Consider the following 12999-nt stretch of genomic DNA (forward strand, 5'->3'; position numbering starts at 1 on the left):
GTCTATGAATAATGCTCAATGCTTAATTTTCTATACCTTGATTACCCCTTAACAGCAGTGTGACAAAATAAGTTCTGAATTCAGTGAGAACACTTGGATCCAGGTCTTGGTTTTGCCAACTACAGTATCTAGAAACTTGGTGTGGTTATTTACTCACTCAGTTTTCTCTTTTGTGCTGATTCTTGCTTCTTGTCAGAGCTGCTGGGAGGATCGGCTGAAAGGATGGCTATGAGTGTGTTATAGACTGCAAGTGCAATGCCTATGTGCAAGTTATTGATACTATCTGTGGTAGATACTTCATACTGTCTGTCTTCCTCTGCTCATCTGGTCCACATCAGCAGTTCTCACTGTCTCACCTCTGATAAGTTCTCTTTGTCCACCACAGAATGAAATGCAGATTCCCCTCAGCTCTCTCACAACCCTGCTGGGACAAGGAGGCCCCAGTGAGGAATCGGGGAAGGCCGGATTGCTGACAGCACAGCTTCCTGGCTCCGCTGAGCTGGCATTCTTGTAGCTGAAACCCTGAGGTGGCCAGCCCCCTTTCCCACTAAACCAAAGCTTAGAACTTGAAATCTGATCATTTTTCAGTAATTTTGAAATAAATTTGAAACAATTCCACAGGCTCCCAGCTGGTTTTGTGTATCTAAGTCGCACATTTAAAGAATATAAACAATCCTTACAGAAATGTAAAATTTCCAGCTACCTTCTCCCCTCTGCCCAAATTTGTCAAAATCTTCCATGAACGGACGTGGGAATGGGGATCTCATGGTTCAAGAGGGCTGGTCATGAATGTTCATATTATCCCACAGTCACTCTTTCTCATTTTGTCTAAAATGTCAGGGCTAGAGTCTGGAGGAAGAAATGTTTTGAATAAGCCCAGTCAAGCACAGGCACTAAATTTCATAACACACTTGAGCCACTTACCTCAACTTCCTTTTCAGTGAGTGGAGGGGCACTGTGAAAAAGAAAACACACAGTTGAACTTTATGCAATCTAGTCAGTAGACCCAAAGGTGACTGTGAATGACCAGCAGACCATGTGTTTCCAGGGGTGGTGTAAGCTGTGTTGGTGAGAAGGAAAAGATGCAATGTCCCCTTGCCTGTGCTCTGTCACCTGTGAGATACTGACTCTTACAGCACCACAACTATCTCTGTGACTTTGGACAAGTTATTTAATGTCTCTAAGCCCGGGCTTGCTCATCTGCAAAATGGGAATCATATCACCTACCTTACAGAGGTGTTATAAGCACTATATGTACTCATGTATATGTGTATATGTGTTTGTATGCATAAATATATGGCATCCACACTCAGTGGGCTCTCAGGAAATGTGACCTGTTCATGTTGACTATGAACTCACAGCCTTGCTGTAAGAAATAAGAAAATGCCTGTGATAAAGACTTTATAACTCACACACATCTAAGTTGCCATATAGTTGTTCTGGGGATATCCACCCAGGTCTGCAAAGCCTCACCCTCCTCAGTCTCTGAGGGCCATGACAAAGGTGCATGCAGGCCAGAGAATAAATGGTAGGAGAGAGTGACCAGGGTTCTTCTCCACAGCAAGAACTTCTGATGGCTAGAATCACAGAGTGGCAAGAAAGCCCCAGCTGACACAGAGGTGTCCTTTTGAGCAGCTCCTCCTCTGTGCCATTCCTACAGCCAGGGCTCTCCAGCCATAGGCTGTTCCTGCATCTGCACATCCACTCGGTGTTGCTGCTGCTGCTGCTCTTGCTGGTAACTAAAGCTGGTCCCATCTGAAGCCCAGACAATGTAAATAATACACAGGCCCTTTCCTGTGCTGGGGCGGGGAGGCTTGGGAGGGGTCCTACCAGCGTCACAGAACTTGGCAACAGAGCATGCCATTGATAAGCTTCTCAGGAAACACAGCTTCCTCTCTTGAACGGGTGTGAAGGGACCCCAAGAGCAAAGGTAAGGGTCAGCCATCTCTGCAAGGGGCTGGTTCTCACCCTAGGGAATGATATGAGTGCCTTCCTGTCAGGATGAGGTGACAAGACCCCATGGCCATGAAGTCAGCAGAGTCCAGAACACAGGACAAACAGCTGCAGGGATGTTTGATGCTTACAGTTCTTGTCACACCCATCAGACCCTTGCCTTAACTGTCATCTACAGCATACACATGTGATTTAAATGATTTGGCAAAACTTGCCAACTTTGTTTCTGACTCCTGGGTTTGTTGGGATATTATGTGAAATGTACGTATTTTCATAAATTATAAACCAAACATTTTTCTATTTCAATGACTAACATTCTGCTTTTTTGCTATAGAAGACACCCACCTTATTTTTATTTTATTTATTTTTGGGGACAGGGTCTTGCTCTGCTGCCCAGGCTGGAGTGCAGTGGCAGGATCACTGCAGAGGTGGCTTACTGCAGCCTTGAACTCCTGGTTTCAAGCAATCCTCCTGTCTCAGCCACCAGAGTAGCTGGGACTATGGGTGCATGCCACTACACCTGGCTAATTTTTTCTTTTATTTTTTCTTTTTGTAGAAACAGAGTTTCACTCTGTTGTCCAGGCTGGTCTTAAACTCTTGGCCTCAAGTGATCCTCTTGCCTCGAGCCTACAAAGTGCTGGGATTACAGGTGAGTGAGCCACCACACCCAGTTAGAATATACCCACCTTAAAAAAAAAAGTGGGGGTCGGGGGGAAGCTCTGAGGACTCAGAGAAGTATGATTTAGGCAGAGGAGCCACATGGCATGTCTGGTGTCTGATACAGATAACTGTGCCTCATAAATGAGCATAGGTACCCGGGGGCAGAACTGTGAGCCTCTAAAAGGACAGAGCATCTTTTTATGTGACCATTTGTATATCTTCTCTGAAGAAATGTCTATTTAAATCCTTTCCCCATTTTGAAAATTGGTTATCTTTTATTGAGTTGTAAGACTTCTTTATATGCTCTAGAAACAAGTTCCTTTTCCTATAAGTGATTTGCAAATATTTCATTCTGTGGGTTGCCTTTCACTTTCTTGACATTGTTTGCAGCACAGAAGTTTTTATTTTGAGGAAGTACTATCTATTTTTAAAATCTTGTCTTTTGTGTTTTTGGTGCCGTATCTAGAAAACCCAAAGACATGAAGACTTACATTTTTTCTTTGAAGAGTCTTACAGTGTTCTCTCTGACATTTAGGTCTATGATCCATTATGAGTTAATTCGTGTGTTTTGTGTGAGGTAGGGGTCCAACTTCACTCTTTTGTATGTGGCTATCCAGTTGTCCCAGCACCATTTGTTAAAATTATGATTTTTTCCTCTGTAAATGTTACCAAAACCCTTGCATGAGTGGCTTCTTTTTGTCATTTGTCATTTGCACATCTCAAATTATTACTTTATCACAGAGGCCTTCCTTGACCTCCTACCTAATGTCCCACTCCCATGCTATTCTCTAGATGTGCCCTATTTCATGGTCTTTCTACCAACTTTACTCTTTCAAATCATTCATTTGGTTACTTAAATGTTATTTGTACTTTGGGAGGCTGAGGTAGAAGGATCACTTGAGGCCAGGAGTTCAAGATTATCTTGGGCAACATAGCAAGACTCTATCTCTACAAAAAATTTTTGAAAACTTAACTAGTCATGGGTAAATGGTGTATCTGGGATTGAAACCCATGACTCCTGGCTCAAAGTCCATTCTCTGTTGCCATGAGTTTCTGGTGACCCTCATGCCTTCATGAGCTGTGCCCACCTAAGAAACCCACTGGGTCTTTGAGTTGAAAACACCCAGCCTGGCCTTTCATTATTCTTTTTGTTTTGAATGCATTATCCCTATCTAGACAATTGGACTTTGGCCCTTCTGGGTTCAAGAATTAATACTGGTGTTCCTCTGTGTCCCACCTAGAATCCAACACAGGGGCCACTCCGTACAGGGTCTTCTGTAACCCACATCCTGATTTTACCTTCCAGGGAGACTCTTGTGGACCCGCAGTTTGCGCAGCAGTATATCAGAAATATTAGGCATGACATCTAAGCCACTCTTTGACTCTTCTTCCTCAATAGCTGGGGAGAGTTCAGAAGGAAGCCCTGAAAAAAAAGTGCTTACTTATGAAATGTCTCTTTGAAATCACAGTAGTACTGTTGGCAGTTAGCTTCAGGGGGCAAGGAAGAGCTTTAACATTTATAAGTATCCAGTTCTATGTTAAGGGTTTTTAAATTGTTATCTTACATTATCCTCACAATGAGCTAGAATTTAGTCATCCCATTTTACATGTGGATAAGCCAAGGCTCAGCAAGGTTAAGTCACTTGCTCAAGATTACAGAACTAGCAAATGGCATGGCCAGACTTCAAGGTCTACCTGCTTCAAATGTTATGTTCTTCCCTTTGCTTCTCACAGTATTAAGCTGGCAATTGGAAGCTGGTTGGCTCTTTGGCTATAATGTTTGGGAAAAAAACCTACTCCTTGGCAGGCTTCTCAGGAGACCTGTTGTGCAATTATTCCTCCTCAGATAAATTCAATTGTTCTATATTCTGTATACTACTTAGAAATTAGCATCTGATTCCATACCCCATAGATAAGAGATTTTCCAGAGTAAACCTAAGGTTGCTAGACCTTTTACAGATCTCAGAAACATAAGTGCCTCCTAGTCAACAGAGACAATGAACAGCTTTTTGTTTTTTAACCTTCTAAAACTATCTTGGGTCTGTGCTTTGAAGACAGAATGAACAAACCAAGTATTCTCTTTTCCATAAATCTTTCTCCTGTTTGAAAATAGCTCCTGTGCCTCTCTAAAGCTTCTCTTCTCCAGACTCTAGCTCCATTTTTCCAACAGCTCACTGTGGTCCACTGTGGCCCATGGTCTCTAGACACCATCCCATTCCTGCACACATTCTGATTTGTTGCTGTTCCAGAGGCCCAGATGTTCTCTAACAAGCTCTTAGCGCAGGAGGACTTTGGTAAATGTCCCTGGCATTAATGTTTGTTATCCATGCAGCACAGATTTTGTATGCCTGACTACAGGCTTACAATATACTTAGCATTAAGCAAAACTCTCAACCTCTTTAGTTGACCCAAATCAGGCATCCTCATCCTGTACAATGGTTACTTTCCATTTGCATGCAGAACTTCATATTTATCCATGTTTTACTCTTTCTCATAGATTTTAACCTAGTATTTCTCCAATCTGCTCAGTCATTTTCCAGGATCCTAGGCTAGGCCAGAGACCAGGACTATAGGCATAGTTATAGCCACCTAAAGAGTTAAGATTGGGAATCATGTGAACAGAAAGAAGTCTCACCAAGGGAGACCATGAAGAAACAAGAGGATATCTAGTTTGGCTCAAGGTAAAATATGTTTAAATACTTTGAACTTGCCAATAAGAGAATGGTAGGCATGGATTCCTTGGTACTCAAGGTATCCAAGTGAGTTGAAGGATCATCTGTCAGAGATGGGTCAGTTAGCAATTCTTCTTTGGATATAAGATTAAACTAGAAGTTATCTTAGCTACCTGTTACCTCTGTGGTTCTGTCCTGGCATTTATAGCTCCCTGACAAGGTTTCTGCGGTAAACCTTGCGGCACCCCTGGCATCATTCTACCTTTATCTTTGTATCCCTACCACACTCAACAGAGAGTCAACTGAGCAGCAAACTCCTGAGATATCTATAGGATGATTGAAACATGTGAGGTCTAATAAAGTGAAATCCATACCAGGGTTTTTGCCTAGAAAAGTTTCCCAAAATGGTGCCTGAAGAGTAATGCCAGAATTGGTGGGTTCCAGGAACCAACCTCCTTCCTCTTGAATTCAACCAAATTAACAACAAAACATTTCAGAACAAAGAAAAAATATACCAGAAACTCTAAGATACAAGAAAAGGCAATAGTCTTTAAAAACATTGACTACAGAAAGAATAAACATGACTAGGAATAAACGTAGGGCTTCCACCCATGATAGCCCTTTCTTCTTCTCCAAAGAAACAGTATTGAAAGGAAGATGGGAGAGAAAAAATTCTTACAAAGAGTGCAATACCACAGAATAGAGAGGGAAAGGGATGGAGGGGGCAAGTAGGCAGTTGTCAGAGGAGATTCAGAAAGTTTCCCTAGAATAGAAGGTTCGCCATTCCATCTTGCCCGCATTTCAAAGAGAGAAAAAAACTGCCTGGGCTGCCTGCCATTTTGCTTTTCTTACTGATGAGAAGAAGAGAGGAAAGTCAGAATGATTGCACAGAGTGGATTATCTTGAATGATATGAAGGGATTTACAAGGAAGGAAGACTAAAGATAAAGTAAATAAAACATGCCCCTCTGAAGGAGTGAATGGCAGGAGACACATGGAAAGCCCCAAACACCATGTTCTCCCCAACTCCTGAAAACAGTGGCTAAACTCCTTGGAATTGTCTTTTTTTCCCTTCCTTTCCTGGCGGAGGAGTGAGAGGCTGTTGGGAAGCATTGGGTCAAGTCTGGAAAATAAACCCACGGACAGCCTGTCTCTACAATTCCAACCTAAATTGGTGAAACAATCTGAAACCCACTACTAACCACCTCCAAAGGAATAAGATGTGCCCCCAATTTGGTATAACAAACTCATGTTTTGGACTATGAACAGAGTTATGGAAAAAGAGCAGAAACCAATTCTACAAACAGCTTTATCTTAACTTCCCCTTTCCCCACTACCCAAGCAGTAACAAAACAAACACAAAATATACAATCCTCAACTAAAGCACTAAAGGGAAGGCAAAGAGATCTCAGCTAAGGTGGGAAGGAGTCAACAAAAATTAACCTAAAATACAATATATCTAGGGAAAGGGAATCAAGGTAGAAATGTACAAATCAGAAAGAAAGAAAAGGAAAACAGATGGCATGGCAACTATACAAAAATACGATAGACAAAAGAGGAAGGATGGTAGAAAGGAAGGAAAAGGGAAACTTGAAGGAGACAGATGTCAGGATGGAAACATAGTTGCAAGAAATACATCAAAAAATGCAAAAGTACACTTCTGTGCAAAATATATACCATAAATACTTTGACTCTAGAAAAAATAAGAACCTGAAAAAAAATTAAGAAATTAGAGTTGGGATGAGAAGATCATGCAAAGATGGAAGATGATTGCTATTTAAGGAAGCAAATTGAAGCCCAAAATAAAAAGACTAATCAAGAATTTGGGAAATATACAACCAACCAATTTATTGGAAAAATGAAGGAATAAAGCAGATATAGCTTCAAATGGAATTACAGGAGGGTGGTAGAGATTGGGTAATCATAAGGAATGCAAAGAAGGAAAGAAAGATTGAGGTATATAGAGATAAAATAATGGACCTGGAGTTGAGACACTGATGACCAATCTATGCATTATGTCGTCTCCAAAGTAGTGAACAAAACAAATGGAACAAAGGACATATTCAAAGATATAACAGAAGAAAAATTTTCCTCACCTGAGGAGAAAGTTGAACCCTTCAGGTTGACAGACCACACCATGTTGAAAAATATATTCAAATGCTTCATACAAAAAAAAAAAAAAAAAGACAGACATCTACAAGGGAAAGTGAAGATTAAGAGGTGCTAGAAATCAGCTGGTCCCAGCCTTCTCCATAACTTTGAATACAGTGGAGCAACATCTACACAGTTCCAAGGAAAACAGTCACCCAAGAATTTTATAACCATGCAAGATGTCCTTCAAGAATTAAGACAAAATTTTCAAAGGTGATAGAATTCAGGGAACATAGCACCTCTGACCTCTTTCCGGAAAATTGTTGGAAAACAAAATCCAGCTAAACAAGACATAAATCAGAATAAATTTGGGAAATATGAACCATGGTAAAAGGACCAGTGGTGAACATGAGATCCTTTTACATTTAAGTCTAAGGCTAAATAACTGTGGAAACCATAATTACAGAACATGGAATGTAAATGTTATAACCTTGATGATGTACAAAGAAGAATTCAAGATGTGTAGAGGTAGAAATGGAAAGGTAGGAAGAAACGTGAAGGTGGGAAGATATTCGGCCATTCTCATCTTTTCCTGCAGGAAGTCAGTAGGTACCACTGTAGTGACTAAATATTCTTATCTTCTGTATTCTTGATGTTCTATCACTTGATGCCTTAATCCTGGAGAGACAGCCCCTCTCAAGGTTAGCTAATTCTTAGAGTTAGGAAACAACTCTCTTTCAAGTGCATCTTTGAAATACAAACCAATCAATACAGAACCCATACCTGCAAACATCGCCTTTATCAAATTCTCACACACCAAGCCAATACTCCCCCTAAATCACCCCAGGGCCAGTACCTGACAACTGGGGGCAACCCCTATAGCCTAGAACCTGCCAAAATTATTCAAACTAGCCAACTGTAAACATACTCAGGGTACCTACCCTGCCTCTACCTTTCCTTCCCAAGAAAACCCCAGTAGAGGCTTGGGGCCATCGCTCCCCTTGCCACTTCTGCCTTCTGACCCACCCTGGTCCTTCCCCAAGGGGCTCTGTGTGATGTGCCACATGTCCTGCTATTAGGGATCTGTGAGTACAAACCTATTCCTTCATGAGAATCATTTGCAGGTCTCTATGTCATGCCATACCTGATTAAAACAAATGCCAGGTCCAAAGTTTAGATCAAATTTAAAACATATAGTACAAAAACACTACCTCAGTAACTCCAAACCCTTTATGCATTTTATAATACATTTTTTGTACTTTTAGAAACCAATTTCTCTTTTTTGGAGGAAGCAATTATCAAAATTCAGCAAGTCTTATAGTTCTACTTCAAGTTCAGTAAATTCTAATACTTTTAATTTCAAAAAAGTATATGTAGTATAACCTCCCTCTTTTTCCCTTCCTCCTTCTGTATTTGTGGGGAAGGAGGTGTTTAGTGTAAGCTGTTTTACTTTCTTCCTTGTATTTTCACTATTGGTTGAATTTTTAGATATGAAGATAAGCCACTTTCAACAAAAGTAATATAATTATTTTCAAATATATCTCCCAGTACTAGCTCATTCCAATGAAAATATTTGTTTCTGACCATGTCAGCAACTTGCAAAAATTGCTTTTGGGGCTCTGGTTAAAGATGCTCTGAGTCCCAGGATGGTTCCTAAAAGTCAAAGCTGCTAGTTGGGGATAAACTTTCTTTACCTCTTTCTTCTTAGGGAGGCCTCTTTCCTGCCCGAGACCTGAGGCTCTGAGTCTAGACTGGGGGTTTTGGAAGGACTGTCCATTCAATGTACTTCTCTGCCTCAGCCTACGTGTCCCTCAAAATCCAGGTCCAGATAGCCAACTACCTCCTAGATATTGGCACCTGGATAAGGGGAATAAAAAATTTCAAGAGCCACCATTTACTGAACATCAACTATGCAGTAGATACACTTTGTTATTTCTTACAATAGTCCTGCAAATAAAAAATAGCTTAAACACGTCCTTACCCACAAATACAGAAGTAGCAAGGGAAAAAGAGGGAGATTCTACTAGACATACTTTCTTGAAATTAAAAGTATTAGAATTTAATTGAACTTGAAGTGAAGTGAAACTGTAGGACTTGCTGAATTTTGGAATTGCTTCCTCCGAAGAAGAGAAATTGGTTTCTAAAAGTACAAAGAATGTATTATGAAATGTATCTTCTGGAGAAACTGAAGCTCAGCTAAGTTAAAGTGATTTTCTAGGGTCCAGCTCATCGCTGTAGAGCCAGAATGCAAAACCACGTTTGTCTGTTGCATTCAAGCTGCTTTCCATGGGCATTTGACATGTCCAAACTCAAATTCACTGTCTTCCTTCTCAAGCAAACTCCTCCTCCTGCCTCACAATTCATAACCCTCACAGCCATACAGACAGGTACCTGGTGGTATTCCTGGTCTGCCTCTCAGCTCCATCTCCTCGTCAAGTCCTGACAAGCTGATCTCCAATAGCTGTCAAACTGTCATGTCCACATTCACTACCACCTCATCACCTCTCACCAGGCTATTTCCCTATCCTTTTACCTGGTGTCTCCCTGTCTTTAGCCTCTCCTGTTTCAGGCCAGCTCTCACAATCTGTTCAGAAGAATTATTCTAAAATATAGATTTGATCCTGATATTTCCTTACCTGCAGGCTTCTCTGACTTTCCAAAGTGTCCTAAATGAAATTCAAACACATTAATTGGCCTTCAAAGCCTCCACTTACCCTGGTCCCAGCCCACTGTTCCCACCGTGTTGCCCATCTCTCTGGGACATGTAGCTCACACTTAGTTCACATGACATTCCTTCTGTTCCTGAAGTATGCCAAGCACTAGAAGATGCCTACATGCTTTTGCTTCTGCTGTCCCCCTGCTTGGGATGACTTTCTCTTCCCCAGATCAAGGTGGCTTCTCCTGAAAACCTTCCCTGACTCAACCCCACTGAGCTAGCTGCTTCTTCCTCTTTGTTCCTAGGTACTTTACGGCCTGTTAAAGTTTTATCATAATTTATTGTAGTGACTTTGTCTATTCTTATGTTTCCTCTCCTAGACAGTGAAGGTGAGCTCATTTGTTCACACATTTATTTAATGTTTATTGAGTGTTTACTATGTCCCTGGCAATGAGCTGGGAGCTAAGGATACAATGCTAGGCAAAACTGACATGCCACATACTCTGGAGCTCATTGTCCAGGGGGACACAGATTAATCAGAGAAACATCCAAACAATTTCACATGAGAGATTTTACAAAAGAGAAGGGATCTGAAGGTACCAGCAAACCCTTCCCAAGAAAAGTGACGTGAGCAGTTATCTAAAGATTGAGTGGGAGTTCATTAGGCAAAGAGGGAGAGAGGAAGAACATTCCACGCCGAAGACAGCATGTGCCATGCCTAAGAAGAGGAAAGAATGAGCTGCTGAAGGCAGGCCAAAATATTATGAGTGAGAGAGAGTATGGCCCTAGAATATGCTGGGGAAGTGGGTGGGGTTAACCACCCAGGAACTTGCAGGTTCTACTGAGGATTCAGAGCAGAATGAAGCCTCTGAAGATGCTGAAACAGATTTGCCTTTTAGAGATCCCTGCGGCTGCTATGTTGGCCATGGTGTGAGCTGGGTTGGGGGTTGGGAGTGCAGGGAGAGGAATCAGGTTGCAGGCTGTCGCGATAGCCAAGGGGACTGATAATGGTAGCTGGGACAAGGCCTTCTCCCTGATGGTGGGGCCTGAACCCTTTCCACTTAATGCATCCCCAGCACACAACCTAAGAACTGGCCCAGTGTCAGTCACATCTTTGGCTTGAAATAACCTGCAAATGATCAAAGATCAAAACAGCATACAATAGAGTTTCTGAGAAGGGAACTGATTGCGTTGTTGGAAAGACTAGATGCCGCACAGAAATGAGCCTCTCAGTCCTCACAAACTGAAGGAGAGCCAAAATTCTTCAGACTCCAGAATGTTCTGATAAGTATCTTTTACCATTTCTCAAAGGAACAGCCAACAACCATCATAAGAGACTGGAGTTTTCCCCACGAGTTCATATGCAGGGTTGTATTTAGAGCCTATAAACGTAATCTGAGCCAGCTCTCATAAAATGCTCCCAAAGCCTTTTATCCTGGGTATGGGAGGGGATGGGGCTCTTTGATGGGGCTTTCAGAACATGAGAAAAGAAAGTCACAAGTCTGCAAGTATTCATTAAACACAGAGGGTTGCCCACCACATCTCTAGCACTGTGGAGCACAGTGTACGAGAATATCCATTTGGCTGGCAAGATAAGAGTTCTGCAACCTAGATGACAGAAATGAAAATGTATGCCAGGTTCCTGCTGGAATAAAGACCAGTATCACATGCAAACATTACAGCAGCTTAGTGAAGTAGGTACTATTATTAACCTCCTTTTAAAGATGAACAAACTGAAGCGTGGAGAGAATTAGAACCTTGACCAAGGCCTTGCAGCTGGTAAGTGACGCAGTTTGAGCTCTTAAGCATCCAGATCCTAGAACTGACAGAAAATGAGAGGGAGTGTATATTGTTGGACACTGACCATGGTTAATTTTAGTTTTAAAATTTGTTGCTTATAGGAATCAAATTCATTTGCCTGATAATTTTACTTCTAAGATCCATCTTATGCCCTATTAATATTGGATAATAAAGTTTTGCTGTAGGTAGTGGATGTCTAAATTGGTATATTTTTTGTAAGTTAATCTGGCAGTATGCACATATATAGTTAAAAGTAAATACTTTTAATAAATCAATTGCAATTCTAGAATAGTAGCCCATGGAAAAAACAGATCTCTATAAAGATCTATGTAAGAGTGTATTCATTATAACATTGTTTTAATAGAGAAAAAAGTGGAAAAACATAAATATTAATGAGATAGGTCAAACAATACAGTGTTTCTTACATAATACAATAAAACAGTTAAAAACGTTTAAAGTTCCATATGCTTTAAATGAGAAACTGTCTACAGTATGTTGTTCAGTAGAAACGACAATGCGACAGAAGCACCTAGTCATCCTCCAACATGTCTTGTCTGCCTTCCATGTGAATGGAGTTTAATTTGGGCATAGGGCCAGCTGTCCCGCCAGCAGCCACATTCCCCAGCTTCCCTTGCTGCTAGGTATGGACACGTGACCATCTTGTCACCCATGCAGTGGGAGCTGAAGGGGTATGTGCAACTCCTGTGCTAAGAAAGGAAGCTTGGACTTCCATTCTCTTCCCTTCCCTCACATGAGAAGCCAGATTTGCCCATAATCCAGCTTCGACCTTGTATCAAGTCTGACACCTCAGGGCATGGCAAAATGACAACAGGGAAGGAGTGAGGGTCCCCAAATGATCATATGGAGCACTGCCTGCCGCTAACCTGATCAGTTCACCTTGGAGTTGTTTCTTGAGAGTGAAACAATCTTCTCTCTCCTATACATTATTGTATTTGGGCCTCTATGTTATAGCAACTTAGATGTTATCTTAACTAATGCAGGAAAGTTGCAGAGTACTTTAAAAAAAATACTCATATATAGAATTTGGTAGTACATATAAAAGAAATAAACTATGATCAAATGAGTTTCACTGTCACACCACAAGGGTTTATTTCTATGGAAAATCATTTTCATATATGGGAAATATTTAATATATTAAATATAATAC

General features: G+C 41.2%; 1 protein-coding gene across 12 annotated transcripts in view; it reads right to left on the reverse strand.

The window, feature by feature from the left end:
* The window catches only part of IRAG1 (inositol 1,4,5-triphosphate receptor associated 1), a 124000-nt gene that overhangs the window by 36825 nt on the left and 74176 nt on the right, over positions 1-12999 (reverse strand). For all 12 annotated transcript variants that reach the window (XM_017847942.1, XM_017847941.1, XM_017847944.1 and 9 more), the window contains 2 exons: positions 3913-4036; positions 925-955 (listed from right to left, as the gene is read on the reverse strand). In XM_017847942.1, coding sequence (XP_017703431.1) covers positions 925-955; positions 3913-4036 — 155 coding nt within the window. The remainder of the gene's footprint in view (positions 1-924; positions 956-3912; positions 4037-12999) is intronic.

This window comes from Rhinopithecus bieti, unplaced genomic scaffold, assembly GCF_001698545.2.
Source record: "Rhinopithecus bieti isolate Rb0 unplaced genomic scaffold, ASM169854v2 scaffold_30862, whole genome shotgun sequence".
Classification (NCBI taxonomy): Eukaryota; Metazoa; Chordata; class Mammalia; order Primates; family Cercopithecidae; genus Rhinopithecus; species Rhinopithecus bieti.